The sequence below is a fragment of the Lonchura striata genome, chromosome 17 (assembly GCF_046129695.1).
Source record: "Lonchura striata isolate bLonStr1 chromosome 17, bLonStr1.mat, whole genome shotgun sequence".
Lineage (NCBI taxonomy): Eukaryota > Metazoa > Chordata > Aves > Passeriformes > Estrildidae > Lonchura > Lonchura striata.
In genome coordinates this window covers 4,738,262-4,764,104 of record NC_134619.1, presented here as the reverse complement: position 1 = coordinate 4,764,104, position 25,843 = coordinate 4,738,262, and the positions used below count along the sequence as shown (strand labels likewise).

At 43.3% G+C, this 25,843-nt stretch overlaps 1 protein-coding gene across 2 annotated transcripts in view; it reads right to left on the bottom strand.

Moving 5' to 3' along the window:
• Positions 1–25,843, bottom strand: part of CDH4 (cadherin 4) — a 416,361-nt gene that overhangs the window by 48,917 nt on the left and 341,601 nt on the right. For both annotated transcript variants that reach the window (XM_021553526.2, XM_021553527.2), the window contains exon 7: positions 24,541–24,713. In XM_021553526.2, coding sequence (XP_021409201.1) covers positions 24,541–24,713 — 173 coding nt within the window. The remainder of the gene's footprint in view (positions 1–24,540; positions 24,714–25,843) is intronic.

Sequence of the window (25,843 nt, the reverse complement as noted above, 5' to 3'; positions counted from 1 at the left end):
AAATGACTACATGTCAGCTAATGAGCTTCTCATACAGTTATCTCACTTATAACAACATTAGAATCACAGCATCACCAGAAATGGGCATCTCTCTTTCCAGTGGTCCAAACTCCAGATCAGATGTAAATCCACAAGGAGGCAGGGGAGAAATAAGAAAACTGAATTACCTGCTTCTGACAGTCATGCAAAGGGATGGCAGTGAGCTGGCACGAGCTACTGATAAATTTCAGTAAAAAAAAAGAAATGTGATGAATATCTTGGATAATGTATTTCAATTCTGACTACAGCCACTGTGCCAAAACAGAGGAGGGCTGTGATTAAGGTTGCAGGCTGCAGCTTGAAAGATCTGGATTTCTTTAGCATTTTCCCAAACCCTCCCCAAGTGACCTTTAGCAGGTCATTTAATTTTTCCATGCATCAAATAAATTGAAAATAACACTTCAAAATGAAATTAAAACCCTTTTTTATCTAACAGTGATACTGTGAGAAGAAAAATCCATTTGTTGGCTGGAGCACTTGGTCATCCCACTGGGATGAGGGAGCTGCAGAGCTGCCATCTCCAGCCCCTTCCCTCTGCCCAGGACAGAGCTGGGGTCCACCTGCATCTCCAGGAACAGGAACCAGCTCCAGCCCAGCTCCCATCATCACTTTCCAGCCTTTATGCCCCAGAGATTCCAGGTCATCTCACAAAGAGCACTTAAAAGGAGACCTCAGGAATAATATGCCTTCTAACTTTTGGCTGAGGCAATTTCTGTAAAACCATGAAATTACATTTGGCTTTTCTTGAGCAGGGAGAGACGAGCAATAGTTCAAAGTCTGGGTGGTCACACAGCACCTGGTGCTGCAGAGAGGTGCCCTTTGGTAAATATGCCAGCAGTAAATTGATGCTGCTTCCAGGTGGTTTCTGCCACTTACTGACAAAAGCAATGAGTGCTGAGACAGAAAAAACTCAAAATCTGAAGGCAGAGAAGGGAAAGTAAACAACAATCTCAGAAACATTTATTTTTTAGGTAAAAAAACAACCTTCTTTGGACTTGTGGAAAGCAAATTCCTCCTGCAGCGTGTAACTTCTTGGTGATTACCCAAAGGCCAGGCTTTAGGATAAAAAAATATCCTAGTTATGTCCATTGCACTCTTATAATCCACAAAACCTTTGCTGTCAAATGCTGCCAGAGCAATTTAATAAACAGGGAGAATGCCTTAATGTATTCTGAAACCTGAAAAGCACCCATCATTAGCCCCACATGCTGTTTTCCTACTTTCTCTGCTTTAAGCCATTTAGCTGCTACAGCTGTTTTTCTTGTAAGTCTGACTTCTGTTTTTATCAGCCTGATTTGTTTTCTGCTATATCAAGCTTGATTAGAAAGAAGAAGAAAAACCTTTCAAAATTCAGGTAAAACTGCCTTCTTCTTTAAGCTCTGTCAGGCTGGAAGCTTGAAAAAGATCATCAGGAGGATCAGTGTAGGTGAATAAATATTCATAATATTGCTCATTACTTATATTTGGTCTCATTTTTGCAGAAAGCTTGAAATTCCACACTCATGACACCACTGATGTAGCCAGACCTTTTTATTCTGAGGAACATGAGGTTTTAAAAAAATCTATCAGTACAGCAACTAAAAAAATAAAATCAGTGTAATATATTCAAACCATTTTGTCTAATCCTATATGTATACACATGGTATGAACAACACTAAAATCCTGGATTTTAAAATTACTGGCAGTCAGGAGCACAACACAAGTCTGGGGCATCTGTACTGTGTTGACTCCTTATGGTCTGGATAAAATAAACTCACTTAGTGTAATTTGTTATTCATTGCTGAGAATTATTTTAAGAAAATAGCTTGGCTAAGTCCCTGCTGGCTGCAAATCATATGTTCCTTTTGAATTGAAGGGAATGTCCAAACAGAGGAGGACCAGGTTAGACCCACAAAAGCAGCTGATTTAATTAAATTTGACAGAAGAAAAGGTTAGTGGAAAACAGTCAAATAACAGAGGAGAGATTAATGTGAGATGCTCCCTATTGTATTTCTCTTAAGAGCTGTTTCACCCACCGTGGGCAGGGTCATGTTGTGTCGATCTGATGAGGGAGAATGTGATTGACAACTTCTGGAAAAGAAATTCAGTTTGGTTGTGAAGTTGGAAATAGTGAAGGGGGTTTTTGTCAAAACCAGCTCTGCCTGCAAAGGCTTTGTTTCCTTGCCTTGGAAAAGGGCTACTTGATAACAGGTGCAATGAAAGAGATCTCCAGTGCTGGTGGAAAATGAGCTGAAAACTTATCCTGTGAGTGAAGGATTTTTTTCTGGCTGAAAATTCTGACCCAAGACAAGAAACAAAGACATTTTGAACATAAGCACTATTTGACCTTGCTAATTTTGTACGTATTAATAATTTTAAAGATGTAACACACAGGAAATAAAGACATGCACTTGATTCAATACTTGACTTATACTATATCTTGGTGTAGAAGGGCTACAGTTCAGACTGAATCTGATGGAAAAAACACTTAGGTCCAGAGCAAAATACAGTAATAAATTTGTGATAACTTATCAAATGCTATACAGCTATAATTACTTCAGTGGTACAAATCATTCACTGAGCAAGGTCTAGGATTAATGGAGGATAAAGTGCTGCACTTTTCTGAAGGAGGCATCTCAGCTTTTTTTCCAAGCTACTGATCCTGATGTTTATATCTAGTTGTATTAGACAAATAGAAAAGAAGGATTTTTTTATTAAACATTGTATTAATACATTTGAGAGAAATCACGAGTGGGTAATTATATGTACCCTTACAAAAGAAAAGCCACCAAAACGAAGAACTATTTTCAGAGAGCAGTTTTAATAGCACAGGGCTTCCCACAGAGCTTCCTGATGGTTGTCAGCACTCACTGCTCTCTGGGCTCCAGCATCTGGGGAAAGACACACAGAATTCTCATCTGGGGAATGAAATCCCAGGAAAATATTGACTGCTCTACTGACCCATCGTGGGTTTGCCACAGGAAGTGGCTGCAGGGCATTTGGGCAAACTTAGCTTTGGGTTCCATTATAAGCAAAGACCAGAAGAGAAACAGCACGGTGAGCTCTGGACCCCAACCTCTGGTGACTCAGAGGTTTTGCAGATGCTTTTCAAAGGGAGCCTGCCCTGCTTTGGAGAGTACAACTCACTGTCCTGCTTGCTCAGAGGGCTTCAGACACGAGATAAAACCGGGCAAGTGAGGAACAGGAACAAATGGCTTTGTGGTAAATGGAAAAACTGCTGATAAATGAAATGTTTGAGACGCCAGGCTGGCAGAGTGCCACTGTGAGAGCTGCTGTGATGAGCAGGGATGTTTTCCTTCCCATACTGAACCTGTCAGCCTTAATCAGATCTGCCTTAGCAGAGTCTCTGCACACCCAGGTGAGACTCCAAAGAGAGCAGCCGCTGCCATCCAGAGCAGAACTGCTCCATGTCAGTGACAGGAGAGGGGCTGGCAGAGCAGAGCTCCCGAAAAAGCAGACTGATATATGGAGTGTGAAATTAAATGCCCTGTTTATTAACTTGAAAGAGAAGGGAGTAGGCCAAGAAGGATTTTTGATAATCTTAAATTGCCCCAGCTGGACAGGGAGACCTTTGGAAGGGCACCTTGGACCCTTTCTGGTCACTGTCTATGACAAGAGGATGGAGCTGCAGCCAGAAGCCACTGCAATAATCAAAGGCAAAATTTAATTTTCCCAGATCAGGGCCTTAATCAAACAGCATTTAATTTCTATGCTTTTTTTTTTTTTTTTTTTTTTTTTTGTCAGCTAAGGGATGTGCAGGATCTTTGCAAGTGTCAAAGGCCTTTGGGTGACCAGGAGCAGGTTCCATCATAGCAGGGGAAATTTTATAAAGGAATTGGCATTGTAGAGACCCCCTTGACAATCTCCCAGGTTCCTGTAATATGGAATTAACTTCACATTGCTATGAGGTATGAAAGAGGGACTTGCCAACCACCTTTATGTGATGAAATGCAATTCTTGCAGTTACAAAATTGGAGGAATGTAGCAGTTCCTTGGCTATTAGCTGCAAGAGGGAATTTCAACACTTCAGCTCTCCCCAATTCTGGCTACATTTCTGCTAAAAAACATTTATGAAGGGGAGTACTGAATTTCATACAAGAAGCAGAATGACCCTGAATTTAGTAGGCTGCATTATCAAATACTCGAAAGTAACAGACTGAAATGAAAAATTGCAAAGCATAATTCTGCCAAGATAATTAATCCTTGTTAACCCATGACCTGATCATATATGATGCTGCTCTGACGAGCTTACTGAAATGCTATAAATAATGCCAGCATACTTTATTTTCTTTGTAGGCATAAATATTGACAAATTCATACTCATTAAACTTCTGCAAGCTGAGAATTATTCCTGTTTCTCAAATGAGGAACAGGCAGAGGAATTAAGGCTCTTTTTTTAAGAGGGATTCATTGGTTTGCAGAGTCCAGTTGGAGATGCTGAATGCAGTTTTAAGCCTTCTTTATGCAAAGAAGTAAAACTGCATGGATTAAATCCACCCTCACAATGTTACGTCTTTACCCCCCACCCCCAGCTCAGACCTGTTTCTATGTGCAAGACAGTCCTTTTGCTGAGTTGCATCAGTTCCCTGAGCAGAATTATTCCAAAGAGAAACTTTTTGCACATGTAAATAAACTGACAGTAAGTTCTGGGCAGCAATTCATCGCTTTGTGCCCAGTGACAGAACCAGTACAAAAATGTAACTGCAGACTGAAGATATAGGTACATAAAAATTGTTGTGAGACAAGCTGGGGTGTGGATTTACAGTGCTTTAGTCCCTCCACAGGATCTCATTCATGCCACCCATCACCTGCCACAAACCTGGGGTGTCTTATCCCTCTTAAGGGTACCACGTGTGAGCTGGAATTTTTTCAGGCTATGCTAATTGCAAACAACAGCCCTTATTTCAGTGCTGATAATTTCTGGAAATTATGAAGGAAAACAGACACTGTGGATAAAGAATTCCCTCAAAACAAACTATTTTTGCTTCGGTTGTGACATGGAATTCAAATGAAACCATCTCATCTGTGGTCCATACTCCAAAATCTCAGCTGCCTCTTCAATGCAAGGGAAGCATCCCCAGAACTGCATCCCTATTTTCTTCAGGATCCAGTTGAACATCTTAGCCCTGCAGCAGATTTAGGAGGAGCTGATGAGATTCTAAGTTTAATACTCTCCAAAATACTGCTGGGACATGCACTTTTGGAAAAGCAAATTAGTATTTTTCCTACTCCCACAGCAGTGCTAAGCTCCCATGGAGCTGCACACCTCGGGTTCAGGTGTATCAGCTTACACTAAATAATTGTGTGTGTCGTGCTGTATTTCCTCCACTTCTCAGACAAAACCATGCTGGGAAAGAAGAACAACCAGAAGCTGAGGTTCTGCACTGCAAGGAAGAAGCAGGGCTGTGAGACCAGGCTCCATGTGGAGCTGGTGGGACCATCCTCTTCAGGCAGAATGCAAAGGGATTTAGGACTCTGGTCCTTGGTCCCTTGTGAGATGGGAGTGACTCCCTGTGGGGAGTGAGATCATGAAATGCATTTAATTTTATCATAAGTTGAACTCATATTTGTGTCCCAGAGTGAAAAGGTTTTATCTCACCTCACTAACAGCAGTGTTTACCTCTCTCTCTCTTGGTTAATGGGAGCTGTATGGATTTTTTTATTCTTTTTTTCTCAGAGGAAATGTCAGAACAGTGCAGATTTAGACATGTATTATCTGACAGCAGAAACAAAGTGCTGCCTCACACCAGCTGTAACAGGTCCTAATCTGAGTCATTAAGGTCCCTAACTAAACCATTAGCCAGGGAATTACTGATGGGAGCCTTTTCCATGGAAAACACAGCACCCAGAGACCCCATTTTCACTGCTTTGGAACAGAAAATACCATCCCAGGCTGGCACCTTCTTTGGTCTGGATATTAGAGGGTGGTGCATGTCTGAGGGCCAGGGATTATCCCAGAGATTCTGCATTGCCTGTGGAGAGAGGCCATGGTCTGGGCTCCTGGCAGGCACAGAGGGATAAGATGGATGCAGGAGCATCTCTTCAGGAATTTTCCCAGCTGCTCTCCTGTGTGCATGGAGCAGAACCCTCTGCCCCTGGCTGAGCACAGTGGATAAACAGGGAATTCCTGCTCTGACAAACCCTCCTCTCTCTCCTGGAAAGCTGCAAACAGAGCTCTGGCCAAACTCCAGGGGCAACAGGAGGTGTGGATGCAGGGTTTTATGGGTTAGCTCCTGCAGGGGCAGGTGGGAGAATCTGTCTGATGTTGTTTTTCAGCTCCTTGTCCAAAGGGAAGGGAAAATTTAGCCCTGTACCCAGGGGCTGGGTGTGCAGCAGGACTGGGCCTCGGGATTTGCACAAAATGGGAGAAAAGCAAACAAACACAATCAACAGATGGAAACCCTCAGATGGAAGGGGACACAGTGGTTATTTATTTAAAGAGCTGTTAAGTCCTAATGGAAATTTTCAAGAACCGTTCCATTTAGAATTAGTAGAGGTTTATTTAGCCCATATTTTCTGTTTGTTTTCACTCATTTTTCATGTTAAAGAACATTTGCTACCACTAGTCATCTCCAGCATCTTCAATTGTGTATTCCCCAGCATTACCCTGGTTGTTATGGAGACAACTGAGATGCCACAAAAAACAAAAAGCTCTTCTGGTGCAGGAGAAGTGCTCCAAGGAAAGAAACAACCCTGGAAAGCATGATATCTACCTTGCACACAAGAAGTTAAAGTGGACATTTATGGGACAATCAACGAGCTGGACCCTAGGTCTAAACAAAATATTTCCCCAGAGCTGCTTCCTTGCTGCCAGCTCCTTTTCAAGCTGCACAAAAGCCACAATCCATATTCCTCTAGACTTGATGCCAAAGAACATTTTCTACCTGGATTTGAATAATGTGAATATATTAATTAAAGTTGATAATAGCTGATAATGATTTCCATCAGCAGTAGAATGTTGCTATATTTATCATTATTTATGAGATCACCGTAGCTCACTATAATTTATACAGAGAAGACTTGAAATAACGTGACCTGACATCTTAACAACTTTTCTGATCACACCTTTAAAGCCACAGAATGTTGTTTTCTCAAAGGAAACAGAAGAGATCAAGCCCCCCAGGTTTTGCTTTGATCAGCTTGCCCTTGGAAAGGAGCTGACTTTGAGACTGGCAAAAATAGGGGACAATTACAGATACAATTGAGCGTTTGTATTAATTATGGTCATTGCTTTGCAGAACTTAGATGTGGTCTGCAGACAGAAGTGGGGCTTAAAGTAAAGAGAGATGTGGGAGGGAGAACAGAAGCTCTGTGCCTTGTCCTTTCTACAGTCCATCAGGAGCTGCCCCTGTGCTCCCCATGAGCAGCAATGCCATGGGGATTTGGGGCTGGCAACGCTCCCAGCCCCTCCATGGGCTCAGGAAAGAGCATCTCCCCTTAGGCAGGGCTGAGGGGCCCTTCACAAGGAGCTTTGGCAGCAAGCTGGAAGAAACATCTTGCAAAAGCCAGAGGAGGAAGGTGTCATCTGCAAGATCTTGGGCTGGATGGGTGGGGAAAGGCTGGACCCCCAGAGAGGGGATGATCCCACCAAGGAAGCACCCAAATGCTCACACAGGGCTGGATCAGTCAGGTCCACAAGGCAGTGGGGTGGAACTCAGGATTGCCTGGCTCTCAGTCTGGAGGCAGGAGGCATTTTTCCTGCTGCTGCTGTGCCTGGGCTCACTGGGGCTCCTGGTGGGGAAGAACCTTCCAGAAGAAAAATTATAGATTCATACACTGAACATCAGGCACTCCCAGTGCTTTCATGGTAATATAACCTAAAACCAGCTGAATTATATCTGACTTTAAAAATTCTGTTTTATATCAGGTCACTGGTTATAGACATGCGAGTGAAAATTCTGAAAAAACCCACCAAAATATCAAAGTAAGCATTTCCTATAAAGCAGGTCCTAGTGATATAAAATGTATAAAACATGAATTCATAAAATATGCAAACCAGATTCACTTTTAGCTGGCATGGCCAAAACTCAGAAACATCAGTAACCGACAGACTGAGGTCAAAACAGTTCAGAAAATACAAGAAAAAACCCAAAAAAAACCATCCAGGAACCCCCAAATTTCTCAAAGCTGCTGACATCCCTGCTTTTGGTTTCAGCAGACCGGGGCACAAAGACAGAACAACAGGAATCTTTTAAACATTTGTTGTTAAGGTAAATCTAAAATGATTGTCTAGCACAATGTTAATTACATTGTACAGCAATCAAAACAGAGACGCCGAGTCTAATGAATCCCTGCTCTCACCTTTGGAACTGAACTGGAGTGTCTTGTTCACCTCCTTATTAGCCCATAAATATTCTAATTAGGAAGCAACTCTAGATGAATAGGATTAGCAATAAGGACATTTTAGACTAGGTACACAAGAGATACTCAAAACTCTCATGTCTTATCTAAGGCTCTCCTGACATTTATAATCATGTAGAAACGCTAAATTTACATAGCTCTGCCTAATTAGACATGGTTGCAATTATGTTTGTGGGCTTCCTTTTTTTCCTGCCCAAGTATAACTTACACTGTCAACACAGGAAACAGGAACTGAATAGAAGCTCAGCAAGAAATAAAAGTGTTTTCTGCTATTTATTTTTTCCTGGTTTTAATTTGAAATTCATATTTCTAAGATTTTTTTTTTTTTTTCAGATTCCAGGCAAGAACTGGCTGTTATGGATCCAAGTCCAGATCGCTACTGCTTTAGATACAGGAAATGTGCTTTTTTTAGATCATCAGCATCTCAAGGAAAAGCACTAAACCAGGCCAAATTCTGCAAAAAGGTGACACTGCCTGCAGCAGGTGGGTCACTCGTGCTCTTGGGACAGCAAGAAACCAAGAAACTTGTTTCCTTTGATGACTGTAAGGTCCCTGAAATTCTTATCCTGCTTGTGAATTTTCCTAACTGCCATGGGGCTTTTGATTTCAGTGCCTCTCCCCAGCCTGAACTTGGCATTTCTACAAGAATCCTGTGTTTATCTTCCTTGGCCTTCAGAAAGCTGGTGGGAAGCAGGTAATCCATCATGTTGTATTTCTGTGCAGCAAATGTTGGCATTATTGGGCAGAGATTTGATAAATGATGTGTACATGAGAAAACTGAATTTCAATATATTGTCTTTGATGTCCATAATCACAGATAGAGTTCTTTCACCTCAGCTCAAATATAAATCAAGGTAAGTTATATGCACTGAATTCAACATGATTACAAATTCCTCTTTCAGAACTGAAGCACAGTCATGAAAGCTCACCTGTGCCAGCAGACTCACCTGCACAGAGCTCAGGCTGCAGGCAAGGTAAGTGGAGATCCCATACACATAAAAACCCTCAGGACTGGGATATTAGGGAATTCCCAAGAAAAAAAAATACACAAATCCTTTTTCCTGTCTGCTAGATGCTTAATTATCTCTACTCCTAAATGTTTTGTTTATTAGAAAACCAGCATCTTATTTGATTCTCACATCATGTTTCAAGCTCCATGCCAGTGATCAGAGAATCATGGAATAATGGAACAGCCTGGGTTGGAAGGGACCCTAAAGCTCATCTCCTGCCATGGGCAGGGACACCTTCCCCTGTCCCAGATTGCTCCAAGCCCTGTCCAGCCTGGCCTTGGACACTTCCAGGGATGGAGAAGCCACAGCTTCTCTGGGCAACCCATGCCAGGGCCTCACCACCCTCACAGCAAAGATTTTTTCCTAATATCTAATCTAAACCTGCTCTCTTTCAGTTGGAAACCATTAAATGGCTCATGCCAGCAGAGTCACAGAGCCCTTGGAAACCAGGCTGCCTTGTGGCAGAGGTCAGGGGCTGCAGGCAGAGCAGGACTGAAGAAAACTGCCTTAATAAAGATTCCTGAGGAATGAGACAACAACCAAAGAACAGGATGAAAACCTCCTGTTTCTAGCTTCACTGCTTGGAACGTGGGAGAGGTGGAAAAACAACAGTTCTGCTCCAGCAGGTTTATAGAAGCCAAAATTAAACCATTAGGAAACCAAGTCTCCTCCTTCAACAAACTGAAGAGAAGCAGATCACGCAGCAAGCTGACCCTCGTGAGCACTCCAGGCTGTTCCTGCACTGGGAACATCCAGCAAGGCAGCCCAAAAACCCAACTGCAGCCTCCCAGAGAGTTCCACACCCTGGCTGCATGGAGCTGAAGAGCAGGGGTGCTCCTCAATATCTGCTTCTCTAAGGACATACTCAGCAGGTTTTCTCTGGCCAGGACATCAACCCCGTGCCTGCTTTCTTATCAAGCTTTCTTATCAGGGCTTGTATCGGTCAAGGCAGTCGGATCTGAAAGTCTCTGATGACAGCCCAAGGAGCTGAAACAAAATCAATATCCATAGAAACCCCATCCCATCCCCTGCTCTGCTGTATTTAAGATCTATCAATATGCATAAACGACCAGTGCCAGGCACATCTGCACTACTTGTGCACATAATCAACTTTGTCTTGTCTCAGCTTAATGCAATTTTCCACCAGATTAGCAGCCTTTATGACATCCTGCATTCTCAAATAGACGTGATTCGGAATCACTGCATAGTTCAATTGGATTATTGGAGTTGCACACAGACCCACACCAAATCCACTCTTGGTGACAGCCTCTCCTCACTCCAATCCTCACCGAGGTTGTGATTACAGCCATGTTTAAAGTGTTTGCAAGGAGGGGACATCTGTGGCCACAGCAGCTTTCACCAATACCTGTGGCAGAAGAATGTGTGTATGTATAACCAACAGACTGGGAAAAGAAATGAACAAACTTATCAAATGCCATGCTGAAGCATCCATTAAAAACGGCACACACTTTTAATGACTTGGGTGAGGGTTGCTGTTGCATAAATTTATTTAACGTTAATGTCCCTAGTTTGCTGTAAATTTTACACTGTGAAATTACCAGGGCAGTTCTAATGGAGCTGAAGACTCCAGCTGCACTCCATGATAAAGGAGGAAATAATTATGAATTCCTCTGGGAAGCCAAAGAAAGTCAAAGATCTCCTTCAAAACTGCTCCCAGCTGAGCTGCTCATCAGCCAGCAGAGGAGGTGCAGAGCTGGGGGGAGTGGGACGAGCGGGATGCTCCCGCTGATGACGGCGCTGCCATTGACTGACATTTAATTTGGAAGGATTGAAAGCTGGTGTCTGCAACAACTTCTGCCAAGAAACATTATGAACAGTCAAGACAGAGCATGGAAGTGGTTTTATGTTCCAAGTTGGGATGATACTGTGTAATTTTACATCTAATCACCTAGCGCGAGACGTAACCGGCGCACACAGCTCCAAGAGCTCGTGCCTGCAGCTCTGACAGATGCCTGGATCCTGAGAGGATGCTGCACTATGGGTGTTGTTCTACCTAGGATGGCATTCCCTATAACCCTTCAAATCCAGAGCTAATAGCCTTTGCAAGGAATTACAAGAGTGGAAAAAGTAAATTCTTCTTTGCTTCCACCCTCCCTAATTTATCCCTACAAATGTCTCTTCCTCCCTTTTGTGTTTCTCCCTTTTATCTTTCTGTTCCTTCTGGTTTCCTCCACACCACCACAGGCTGCCCTGGCCAGCAGTGCTCTCCCTGCAGCAGGAGAGCCCATCTGGACAGTGAGCAGCTGGGGCACACCTGGAGACCTCAGCCCCACCTCCTCCCCACCTTGCCTGGCATCCTCCCTTCTGTAAGCTTGGCATCCAGGCCCCACAAGCAAACCAATCATGAGTACACCTCTGAAATGATAAAACAACTCATTTCTGGTAGAGGAATCAGAGAAATGTAAGACACAAAACCACCTAACGGGGCAGACAGGCAGTATTTATTCAGTTCCTCCTGGTGCATCACTCATAATAACATCTTGCAGTGTACTTCAGGCTTGTTCCCCAAGAACAAATATAATTCTTATTTATAATGCAACAAAGGATAAAGCAGGTTTCCTGATTCTGATAAGCGACTCTCTGATTATTTCTTCAATAAAAACCATCATGTCTTTCAGATTATTCTTTCATGTTTTATTCTGGTTTGGAACAGAGACAGCACAGACAAGCATCTCTGTGCCTTGAGTCACTTGGTTTATTTCCTCATTTATAGAACCATGGGACCTGCTAGAAAGAATTTCGGTGGTGCTTTAAGGACTTCTGAACTTTGTGGACTGGATTGCAGCAGTGAGTAACCAAGGCTGCCCAGGATCACCCTTTATCAGGTAATTGATTTGTGAGATGATAACACCTGGGGTCTGAGGGAGTGAGGTTTTATCACCTTGGATTGTAAAAAAAGGGTTCTCCTGGAACTGCAAACACCAGCCCTTCCCAGCAAACAGCAACCCAAGATCTGCTGGGGAGCCTGTCAGCAGAACGCCTGCTCAGTCCTTCAGCATGCACCAGACATTGGCTTGATGCACCAAAATGGGGGGAAAAAAGTGAAATGAAATGTGATCACCTCTTTAGACTCTCTGCTTGCATTCCAATTTCTCTGCAAAATACGTGCTGTATTATTTACTGTGTCTTCTTTGATGGTAGCTGTCACCATAAGACTTAGAAATTCCAAACATACTAAGAATGGGATTTTCTGTGTCAAAATGTCCCATTGAAATTCAGACACCTCCTTCTCACAGTCTGTGCAACACTGCGAAGCAAACAGGGCCCAGACCTTATTGGGAAAAAATCCCCAAACAAATGTTGTGTTTATGTAACGATCTATTTATTTAGGGCTACTTCAATCAGATACAGCTGGTTAGACTTGAAAATAACTGCATGTGAAAATGCAAACAATAATTTATGTAACTTTAAATGAGTTTTTGCACGATGTTTTTGATGCATTTTCCTTGAACGCTCCCCTGCACATCTGGATTTGAAGTCTGTAATTTAGCTTTCCTTATTCCCTATGGAAGTTGGAAAGGACTGTGCCTGTGCCCCTCTCTGAACTGCCCTGGCACAGAGTCTGGGGTCAGCAGAGTAACACAAAATCCATTTCTCAAATGTGTCAGTCAGCCTTTGAAGATGCTGATACTGCAGGCAATGGTCACTCTGAGTTACATTAGCAGCTCTTATTGCAAACACTGGAATTAGTTTTCAGAAGAACATCCCTAAATACCCATTTTGATATGGTTGGATGACAGCAGTGGCAGAGACCATATAGAGAGCTGAAGGGGCCTGAGGATGAAAACTGGTGGAGAATATTATGACAAAATGGTTTTTCATCACAAGATGCTAAGAGTGAAACTGCTCCCAAGGACGGGCACTTGAAAGCTCTCCCTCGCTTGGAATTTATTTTTACATTGCAAAAGAGTCCTTTTTAAAATGGTTTTAATGGTCTGAGCTAGCATTGACAAAAATTGATCTTTCAAAATGTCAAACATAATTTTAAAAGACCAATATCAATGCGACATTTTTGCAGCTATTAAAACAAAAATGCTAAATCTCTCCAGATTTTATTTTCTGTCTGGTAATGACAATTAAAAAAAAAATCATTATTTTGTCCTAATCTGGGGGTGGGGAAAATGTTGTGGGGAGCTTCCTGCTTAATCAGGATCATCTACATAAATGATTGCTGATGCTTCAATTTCTAATCTGATGGATAGATCTGAGAGATTCTACTGCTTTTTACCTTAGGGGTTCTCAGGGATGTGGCCATGGCCAAAGGAGCTGGGGATGGACTACCTGCCCTAAGAACCCTCTGATGCCCTGCAGATTACCCTGCAGGTTGGTTTTTTTGGGAAGTTTGCTCAATTGCTTTGTCTGGAGCTGATACCCTGAAGTCATGAGGCCACCCAGCTCTTCTCCAGCACTCACTGGTGGGAGATTCTCTACTGCTCATCTGTAGAGCAGATTTTCTGATAGTGCACAGCACTGGTAACCTTCCAGATTGTCTCTTTATGCCCAAATATGCTTTCTTTCAAACCACATCTAGCTGCTGATTTACCAGCAAATACTGTTCATTATCTTCTCTGTCAAACATCATCTCCTGATATCAAACATACAGGGGGAGGGAACTGCACATAATTTACAAACCTACTAATGCATTTCCCATCACACTCCTCTCCATTGCCATGGCCACAAAAAGATGGAATCAGCCAAGATGAAAGCATTTTCAGGGCTGAAGTTTAATGGCTAAAATAATTGCAGAAACATACACATCTCCAAAACAAACCACTTCCAGAATGAGTAATGCACAGAGTATCCTCTCATCTACTACTTCACATCAGCACAGGCTCCCCTGTGAGCAAAACACACCCAATACAGGGTAGGGTGTTTTGATCACAGCAAATCTCTGAGGCTGGGCCAGCTCTACTCTGCTGCAAGCAAACCACAGGGTTGGTCCTGAGTTCAAGAGACAAGGATGCTGCTCCTCTGACCTCGCTGAAATCCACCTTCAGAAGGAGACCACTATGATTCCTAAGCAGGCATTTTATTTGTTGTGCTCCTGCTTGGGCAGCATCAAACCCTCCCTTTAGAATAGCAGATACCTGGCAGAAAAGCTCCCCACTTCTACAAGAGTCATTTGCTGCTGACTTACAAACCCTGATTCCCATCCTCAGACAGCTGCAACCAGTCTGGTCAGTTCACCCCTCCTTGGGTATCTGCCCAAACCTTGAACCATTAAAACAAGACCCTTCCCTATAAACTGAGGTGAATTCTATCTTGGTATTAATAGAAAACTACAGTATTTTTCTTTTTCAGGCATGTGTAAGTAAGTTGGAAAGATCAACTTATTGAACATCTGGATAATATGAGTCACTGCATTTTTATGCAATTAGTTCCCCTTCTCAATTTGAGCCATCAGATTTAAGGTCACTGACTATGTGACCTGTTTACTTTAACCACATTTATTTTTCTGGAAAGGCATTTAGAACAGAAGGCATTTTAAGTGCAAAAAATGAATAGCTTGAATAAAACATGATCGTACTGACATGTACTCTATTTAATGAGGATTTCTTAAACAAATTCCTCAGAATTTTTTAGAAAGCTGGAATAACGGAACAACAAAGAAAGGAAAATATTTAGCCTAAAAATTAGAAGAAAAATGGTGAGGTTACCATGACAAAAGAACAAACTGCCTCACTGCTTTGGCTCTGCTGCTACAGGCTCCTAGATGCTTTAATGTGCAGTTCTGGGAAGAATAACACACAGACCCATCCTGCCTGCATGTGACACCTTGCTGGCCTTACCCATGGCCCTCTCAGCCTGCAGTGAATGGAGAACAGCCCAACCCTCAGTACCTGATGTTGTGATTATTTTCAGCCAGCCCAGCAATGCTCACAAGTGTCTAAGAACAGTCCTCCCCTTCAAAGAGCCACCTTCTGCCACCTTTCTAGGTACTAATTAGTGCAGAGCTCAAGAAAATAGACATGATTCGTGATGCAGAACAGCAAACGCCCACATTTTGGTCCCTGTGCACACATTTCTGTATTTTTGGAAGTATTACATCCTCTGAAAATACAAACGCCACGATCTTGACACTGTTCCAGATGAGATGTACTATAAAAGCTCCAGATACATCACAATTTAAATTATACTTTACAGAGCATGTAACAGCCTCTCTGCTGTTTACACTGAGAACTTCCTATTTTAAGAATATTTCAGAATACAGGAGACTGTATTTGGTTTTCTGACAGTCACAGTCCTTTGCATTCAAGCTGCCTTCTTCTTATGCCCAGTTAAGAAAAGTAACTGGTGCAGGGTGAAACATCCCACAAACTCACTCATGCTCTGGCAAATGTGTTGAAGACAATATTTAAGCAAGAAATGGAGCCAAAGATGCTCACAGGAATGAATTCTGCTATTTAAAAAAAGTAATACTAGGCCTAGGAAGAAGGAGTTAACAAAGTCTCTCTTTAAAATGCTAATAACAGACAATGGTCTGTGGATAAGTTAATTAGTGGAGCCAACTTGTGTTTAATTATTTCACTTGACCTGGTGCAGATTTAGTCAATAATCCCTTTAGAGAGGGGAAGGGGCTGTTGGAAAGGATGTGATGTACCAAAAGAATAACTTTAAATCTGCCTGAGCTGAGAAGGTAGTCTTCTATCTGAAATTGGAATGATACACTCTTCTCCACTGTAAGACAAGCTCAAATAGAAAAAGAAATGCAGGTCTGAACCAGAGAGATTATGCTAAGGACCTGGTGAGCTTTCCACTCCAATACTTAACTTATTTTTCCTCCTCCCTATTCAGCTGGGATTTTACTACTGAATAATGTATAAACCAACCCACTGTAGTCAGAGGTGGGATTTCATGAGCAACTTGAAACAAGTGCAACCAGACTGTACCAGAACTCTCTGAACATATTAAAATGTGTGTGAAGAAAGAAAAGGTTCTATAGACTATTAGTATATGTGGAATTTTCTTATAGGAGAGGCTCTGAAGATTTCCATATTTAAAAGAATGAAAATGATTAGGTGGGGTGTCAGTCTTCTTGCTTGGACTCTATAATTGGATCCAATTAAACTCAAAGCTTTGTTTTATCTGAATAGTTCAACCCCAAATTATGCAGCTTTTCAATTTGGTAATATCTCTTCAATAGCTCACCCAAATATGAATAAAAAGCTATTACAGTTCCACATGTGAGTCAGTAAAACCTCCTCCAGAGGCTCCAGCATCTAAATGCTGGCAATACTGAAAGCAAGCCAGGTGAATGAAGAGAGTCTAAACCAAATGGGAGAAAAAGTTTAAAAACCAAACTGGGAGCTACTCTGGCAGGCAGTAAATAGTGTCATAGGCACTGCCTGAGTGGGAGGAAACTCTTCATTTGAAAGGGCAGGACTCACTCTCAGAATCAGCTCCACGGGAGATGTGAACTGCTGTAGGTTTCCATGTACAGCCCAGTTCTGAGCTGGAGCATCCTGCTGTGCACATCTTCAGGAAGGACACACAGGGCACTGGGACCAGGGCTGAAAATCTACCCAGAAGAGCAATAAAACCAACCCTACTGCTCTGTTTGATCCTCTTTATTAAAAATGCAATCTGATGGGGAATGAAAGGCCTCAGGACAGGGCAGGGCCAAGATGAGTGCAAGCAGGTCACACAGCCAGGCTGAGCTCACACAAACTCACAGCCAAACTGGGACAACATATTTCAGTTTGAACAGCCAGGTGATCTCCAGCCTGTTACACTTGTGTCCTGATCATCCTCCTGGACTACCTTTTTGGGAGATAAATACCATGGCTGTTTTGCTGTCTGCTCATAGGACTCCCACAGGTTTCAAGCTATTTACCAGCCTCTTTCTTTGGAAAGCTCTTTTATTCTATAAAAGTGCCTCCCATCATATCCACTTTTTTTTTTCCTTACTCATGCTATTTTCTTCCAAGGCCATGGCTCAGAGCCCTTCCTCTATCAGTTTTACTAGTCTATCTAGCTATCAGGCTTTTTTAAAGGAAAAGTAATCAAAAAACCCTTTCCTTTAGAGCTCCAACACAGGAGTTCTAAAACTGATTGCCAGCTTCTTGTTTAGAGAGTTGCAGCAATCACGCAGAAGAGCAAAAGGTACAGATCCTTGCAGAAACACCCACCAGAAAGACACACAGGCGCTGCCATTTGAGGAGCTCAGATGGGGAGATATATTCCTCCTGGGAATTGTGACAAAGCTTCAGAACCCCTGGCATTGTTTCCTTCTTAATTAAAACAAATGGTGTGATTTCTGTGACATGGATTTGCTCACATCTTTCCCACCCTGACACAAAGGCTATGAGGGAACCCTACAGCAGTGCTGTGGAGCAGATTTGAGCCCTCTCCCTCTGCTAACTTCTGGTATCTCAAATTACTGCAAGTGGCCTTCCACTGAGTGCACAACACCCTTCCAAAGCACTAAAGAGGGTTAATAAAATGAATCTTCTTCATTGATAAGTGGTAGTGCTCCTCACTATAATTTGCTGAGAAAGGTCATCCTTGTCTGTAATGAGTAAATTAAATGCACTGGAATGATGGAGCAAACTCAAATCAGTCCTATGTACAATGTAGAAACATAAACCAGAATCCAGCATAAATCTGCTGGCTAAATTCAGCTTATAGCTAATCAGCTCTTCCTTTGACAGGATATGCTGCTGTGGAAATGGGATAATTTTATAACTGAATAATTTAACTAGTTTTATCTTTAAGTAATGATTTCAGGCACATTAATACATAAAGCTTCAGTATTTACATTTTAGTTACATGGCCCTGAAAAATTACAAGGTATCAGGGATAACGTAGTATTCACGAGAAATGATGTGCATAGAGTGGATTTCATCCCTCAGAGTGACTTTGTGCTCCACAAATCCCTGGGATGGCACGAGGCTGCCAGGCAGACAGCGAGGGCAGAGCCAGCTGTGTGACAGCACAGGGCAGAGGGGAACTGTTTGCTAACGTGGCAGAAACACATTAGGGCCAAGGCTGGAAGGGACAAGTAAAACACAGTCTGACAGAGGATGCTGAAGTATTTTACCTGCTTATCCCTGCTAAGACTCTGTAGTTTATGTCTGGCTTGAAGACATGTTCCACAAGGACTCCCAGTCACTGCTTGAGTGCTGTGAGAAGTGGAAAAGCCACTTAACCCTGGAAGTCTGTTACAGCCCTTCATCATCCCAGTCACTTGGGGAGCCTGCAAGTCTGGAAGCTAAATACAAGGACTCGTGGTCTAAATTCATAGAAATGGATGTGCTTCGCTGGCAAAATAATTACTAATCCCTCACCCTGGTTCTCCTCCTGTGAGTTCAGCTGTGGAGGCATTTTCCTGCATGTTTTGATGCAGTGATATGGGAAGTTCATCTTGAAAAGCAAGATACTCGTGGCTAAACTAAACTTGTTTTAGTTCTTCTCTGGAAAAACCAGTGAAAAGAACATGAAAAGCAGAATCCCTCTCACTTTAAAGAACTCCTGTGATAGATACAAACAGCAAGCAGGGTGGATGCAGGATTGTGCACGTCAGAAGGTGACATGCTTGTGGCAATTCTGCATTACTCCTCTCTGCTCCTCGGAGAAGGATAGTCTGACTGAGGAAAATGGGAACAGGAGCTCTCAGGATGCAGTCAAGCCACTCAGATGTCACCTTCCCTCATTCTTTGTATTCTGTCAGTACACACACACGAGTGACAATCTGCCCAGGTAAAGTCATCCATCACTGCTGTGGTGGGGATCCTTCAGCCTCATGCTGCAGCAGATGTTCCTCCAGCCCTGCTCGGAGGAGCAGAGGCAGCTCTGCAGAACATCACATTGATATGCAGTGAGGGAAATAATTAGCATGGGCCATGGTAATTTAGAAGACAATAAATTCCTTTTGCTGTATTCCAGGGGTGGATGAAGGATTGAAAGCTGCTGGGCTCCACTGTCAGGGGGAAGTTTCCTGGTACAGAAGGCCAGGCTCAGCCTGAGTTACCTGCTGGCTACCCTTGGAAGATTGTCTGGTTGGAAGGAAAACCCAGACTGAACCCACTGTATTTGGGTAATCTCACGCTAGTGGATGTCTATCTGTGGGAATATTTCACAGCAGACTCAATGGCTAAAGTCATTCCTGTACCAGGGCAATGCCTTGTTTACTCCCAGCCAGCATTTGAATCAACAAGGAGGTTTTGAAAAGCTATTGCAATGACCTGGAGATAAATATACCCAAAATAGTCACTGCAGATAGTAAAAAAACATCCCAGCTCAGTGTTTGGAGTAGTGTATAAGTGTATAGTGTGTTTTTTTTATTTTATTTTTTCTTTCCTTTAACATAACATTTCAAATTCTGCACTATCAGAAATGTCTAGCTGCACTGAACCCAGAGTTTTGGAAAAGAAATCAACTGTCTCTGCTAATAAGAAGAACTTCTCCTCTTCCCCACAAAAAAATTCTGCCATTTCATTCATAAATAAAATAAACCTCTAACTCAGTTGTTGGCAGGCTCTCCCTTTTATCTTTCACTCACTTGAGAAGGACCAGCAACATCACGTTTTCAGAAAGCCAAGTGCAGTAATCATAGAATCGGATTTCATGTATTTTTAAAAGCATTTGCAGCAGCAGAGATCCAATCACTTTTAAAAGAAACACAAACATACAGAAATTTGGAAGAAGCAACTCAGTGCTCCTGACTTCCTTCATTTCTCCAGCACCAGATGGATGTGCTGGGAAGGGACTCTTTTCTAAGGGACATCTCAAAAAGTTAGCAACATTATGCTACAAGCACCGCAGTGCTGAAATACTTATTATCTCAAATAAACCTGGATGACATTTGAGATGTCTCAACATTTATTGGCCTGCCAGCAGAGCCTGGGATCAATCACCTCCTTTTCTCTCATTCCTTTTTTTTTTTTCCCTCCTGCATGCTCAAAGTCCATGTTCATAAAATATTTAAGGGAAGCTCTTCAGAGGATGATATTGCCTATACTATAGCCCCAGTGCAGGTTTACTGTGCTACTGAGACAGATATTCTGCCACCAGAGAAATCAAAATTGGTCATGGGGTTGAGTTACTGCACCAGGGGCACCATCAGACTGACAGTCTGAGCTTGATCCCACCTGGGACACTGGGCTGAGTGGGAGGAACAAAGTAACAGTGGAACAGAGCTGGTGGCTTTTGCAAGGTTATACAGAAAAATGTTACTTTTCAGAATGGAAAACAAAAGTATGAATGTTCTGCTTGTGTCTGAGACTCACCTGACCCTTTCTTACCTCTTTGCAATTTTCTTCTCAGTGGGAAAAAAAAAAAAACACCCAGATTAATGAAATGTGGAATTCAGATGTGCTGCTAAATGAAGCCGTCAGTCTGGCAGCATCTCTTGCAGTACCACCCACTTCTGCAGCAGCCTGCCATAAATTAAATCAGCTCCCATGGTCCCTTCCTACCCCTGAACTTTGCCACAACCTGCTCATCTCATGCTTTCGCAGCCTTCCCTATAATCCACACATTCTGTGCTCCCACCATCACAGGAATTTCCCCTCCTAATTTCATTAAATCAACTGCAGATTTCCTGTGCTACTCTGAAGTTTTCCTGCAGCAGGTATCTGCTTTTAACCTTCTCATCAAAACCTGGCTGAGAATGTTCTTCTGAACCTCTCATGACCCTAAATCCCTATTATTTCTCCTCTTAGTTCAAGGGATAGGTGTCCCTTTGTTCCACCCTTGGCATTTCTCACCCTCAGGCATCCGAGCTGTTGCTAAACTGTCTTCTTGTAATAATTTTTATGAAGTGCAGTCCAATTAATTTTATCTTCCTTGGGGATCCATTCAATTAAGTGAAGTCATAATGAGTGAGTGGACACAGAGCATTGTCACCATATTTACATCCAGATTAATAGGAACCAGGTAAGATAACTTTAAAGCCATCAATATTTTAATACTTTGGCTTTTGATTGTGCTATCTTCAGTGTCAGATACATTTAGGAGAGACCAGTACAGTTTGAGAGGCTGAGCTTTTAATTTCCTCAATGGTTTGTGGAAGTGGGGGTTTAGAAACAGCAGCAAAAATGGGGGTTTAGAAACAGGAGCAAAGACTTGGTCTTAAAACAGATTTCTCACAGGTCAAACAAAACACTTGTCCTGACAAAAAATAAACTAAAACTTCATCCAGTTAATTCTTTCATGGATTGAAGGTAATTTAGGAAACCAGCAAAGAACCAATATTTAAGTGGAGATGCTGAGAACATCAGGAAATCTCATTTAACGAGCATGCAACAGAAATGCTGAGCCAGGAACACCAGCTCTGAAGTGACTTTTCTCCCTTTTGAAAGACAAATGCTGGATCTGGAGCATGGACCTGTCTCTTAGATATGGAACAGCTCTGGAAGTTATTTTTGTGCCTGCTTTGCATTGCAGAAGCAAGGAAGAAGGGTCCAATGGAGACTGAAACCCTCATTCTGTATCACCACAGCTTAACTTAATCATGTCTCAGGCACTGATAAATGTGTCAATAAGCATTTGGAGAAATAACTGGTATCCAGGGAATTTATCTTGGTTATAGGAGTTTCAGATGAATAGGTCAGATTTGTTAACATTTTAATTTACGAAAATCTGCATTCCAAATATTGCTCTTCATCTTCTTTTCCTAATGACAAGGAAATGTCAGCAGCAACCCCAAATTCAGTCCTCTAATAGCTTCCTCAAGTTTTCAGGAAAAACAAACAAAAACAAACCACCAGTCTATGGTACAGTAATGGGGGTGTTAAAACACAATTTTCAACTTAGATACAATATAACTTTATGTTAATAAAGCAGAAAGTTCTGCCAATTCCAGATGTAAGCCTGAAAGCAGGAGAGAGAGCTGGGAATAAGCATGCCCCGTGGCTTCAGGGCAGCCCCAGGATTATGCCCAGAGCTGGTTGTTCTGCCTTGATCCAAGTGTCCCTTGCCCAGCCTTGTACTCAGCTTGGGACACTCAACACCAGATTTCCACATACAATGTGCCAGCTGTGATTTCCTGTGCACAAGGGAACTCACACGAAGCACATGGTTCCCCTGCAAGTTTTTAAAATAATTTAGATGCAATGAGAGAAATGCTAAAAAAGATTCTGCCTTATCCTTTCCCCCTAATTATCACCTGCCTCTTTTCTGAGCTGATTTGTTGAGATTAAAACCTCTTTCCCACCAAGTTATCCCAATCCGTGCTTCTGAAATTAATATAAACCAACGACCTTTCTCTGCCCATAAAGCCCAGCATTAAAATGCTGACCCCCACTGATGTCAGGGGGGCAGGAACAGTTCTTTCATTTCCATAAAATCAGCATTTTCCTGCCAGAATTCCAATTTCTTCTCTGAGTACTCTGCTACCATCCCCTTGGGGGCTGCCAGCAATCTCTCCAGCATTTGTTTCTCCTCTTCCACTGCAAGCCTGCCGCAGGCTCCAGCACGGCCTGGGATAATCTACCTGCTTAAGATTCAGCCAACTTCCCAGCTCTCAGAATAAAAGGAGTACAGAAAGGTCAAATCTGTCCTAGGTTGTGCTTGCAGAGTCTGCCACATCAGGTGGGAAGGAGCAGGTGCTGGAGCTCCTCCTGCTCCCCTGGCTCTGCTTCCTGTCTCCACACCTGGAAAGATCTCTGCCCTCCTGACCTTCTCCTTGGAAAGCTGTTCCACACAGCTCACCCTGAAACGGTGCTGAGGGCGAGCCTTGTGCTGCTCCCAGCCAGCATTCCCATCCCATCCCATCCCATCCCATCCCATCCCATCCCATCCCATCCCATCCCATCCCATCCCATCCCGAGTGTCCCGGGATGCCCCTGGGCTGCACACGTGCTGCTGAGCTGCTGCTGGGGTTTTTATCTGCTCTCAGCAGCTGCCTTTGGGATCCTCCCCGAGCTGCTCTGAAGCAGAAAAGCAGCCCCACACATGGGAATTCCCTGGCAGGGAATGTCTCCTGACTGGAGCCTGGCACAGCATCAGCAGTGGGGCCAAAAGTGTGCTGCTGGCCTGAGGGGCACGGGAAAAATCTCCAGGGTGCTGGGGGCTTCACATCTCAGAATTCCTAGGCCCATATTTGGGGACTCCTGCTTACTCTGCCCCTGCCATTGCCACAGAGGAGGAAAGGAGAGAAAGAACAAAAGAAGTTTCTGGTGCCTTCTCACAGAAACACAGCACACTGGGCTCTCCCAAACTGGACTGTCCCACTGGATGTGTTGTGAAAATAAACAGCCAAGCCTCAGACTAAGCGAGTCCTTCCTTCCATACTCTCTGTGGCCCATGTTCCCATCACTTAGTCCACAGAGCTCCCCCAGTTGCATTGAGCTGCACTCCATCACCTGCACAGTCCCCTGGGGAATAAAATTAGAACTGAAGTTCTGGGGTTCTCTCCCTTTAACCCCCTGACCCCATCCCCTTGTTCCCCACTCACTGCAACCCACCACTGACACTGCATTGATTTCTGTTTAATGTGTGAGGTATAAATGCTTTGTCCTTGAGCTACACCCACAACCAGAGGAGGCAGAGCTCTGAGAATCACATTATATAGTTTACACTGGTTGAGTATTTTTTGTCAGTTAAAGTAAAATTTCTGCTGCATTTGGAAAAGCTGCACATTGTAAAATGCCAGAAAGAAGAGGCACTAAAGGCAGAACATCACACCAACCCCAAATCACTGGAAGACATTTTACTAGTTTGGAAATGACACAAGGACATGAAGTGTGCTGAGTGCAGGCTGTGCTCCTTTTCCAGAGATAAGCAAAGAGCTAAGAAAGACAGGTCTAGAAAGGGTTATAGATGCCTTGCACTTTATTTCCCCCCAACAGAAGGGAGGAAAAATGACCATTTATTCATCCCCCTACACCTCCTGGAGTATTTTCTATATCTTTGAGTTGTACAAACTTAGAAAAGGAAAATATCAGCTCCTGGAGTTTGAAGGTACTCTCAGGGTTTCATTGACTGATATGGATTAAGACAAAAATATCACATCAAAGCCACGATGCCCCACAGTCGCCGCAGAAGCAAAGACTGTGATCGCCACACCTCAACTCCAGCTTTTAGAGCCTTGGGATTAAAGACGGTGTTTGGGCTTTTCACATCAGCGACCCTCAGCAAAGGCCTGGTGAGAGGGTTTCGAACTCACCTCCCTGTCGAGCCCCGCCGCCACGGTGACGATGTCCCCTGTCTCGCTGTTGATGGTGAACATGTTCTGCGAGGGGCTCTGCGGGGTCTGCGTGACGATGCGGTACCTCACCATCCCGTTGGCCGTGGTGCCGTCGTCCGCGTCGTTCGCCGTCACCGTCATCACGTAGGTCCCTGGGAAGGAGGCCAGAGGAACTATCAGTGCCACCTCACTGCGGAGCAGGCTGTGGTCCCAGTGACCCGGGCTCATGCATTTTGTTCAGAAATGCTATGGAAAAACACCTCGCTTCAATCCAGCCGGGCAAGGCAAGGATTATGGAAATAGCAACGCTGCTGAGACAGATGATCTGGAAGGATGCTGATTACACGTAACTGGTAGATAGAGAGAAGTCATGTGAGGGTATCTATGATTAACTTCTAATTCTTTCAGTGATTGCAAGTTTTAGGGCAGCATTTTTTGTCCTGCAATTTCATAGATTCTCATAGGAGATTTTTTTTTTCATCCAATCACTGCATTCACCTGCATTCAGAAGCAGAATTTAATAGTGGAAAGCCCATCAGACTTCCCAGCAGCTTCAGAAGTTCACCATCAGCATGCCCATAACCTGTTCAGGAAGCAACTGCCTGCTGCTTCCGATTCTTGGAGAAACATCCACCTTTCTTGTCCCTCCAGGATTAAAAAATCCATTTCTGCAGAGCAAATACAACAGCTGCTGCCCAGCAGGACAGAAAATCAATGATTTGGTGTGTGTGGCCAGTGATGTATTGAATTGTTGGTTTGTTTCTTGCTAATCATCAGTGTCTTCATTTGCCTTGCAAAAAACAATCCCCACATTCTCGATATTGTCAGAGTGCACTGATGCACTGACAGGCTCATTAGCACTGGAGTTTGGCAGCAGGGTGTTCTGCTAAAGTGGGAAATTATCATTATGAGCGTAAAAGATGTTACTTGATTGGATGGACTCCTGCAGCTGCATGGTCCTGTGACCCCCCCAGAGCTCGTAGGGCCTGGCTTTACACTTCTTATATTGGTGGGAGGGAATGAGCAGAAGGGCAGGCACACACTGCTCACACACAGCAATCTGCAACAGTGGATGGATGTAATGATATGAGACCTGAGAAGAGGAGTGGGAGGCAAAGAGAGACAGCAAAACCAGACATAACCTCATTTTGTGATCACCAAACCCAGCAGCATCCATGAAAAGAGGGAAGGTGCTGCTCGAACACTGCACATTTGGGAAGTCTGAGCACATGGACCAACTTATGAGCCTGCTATGCTGGAGAGATGCAAAGTGGTCCCAGCA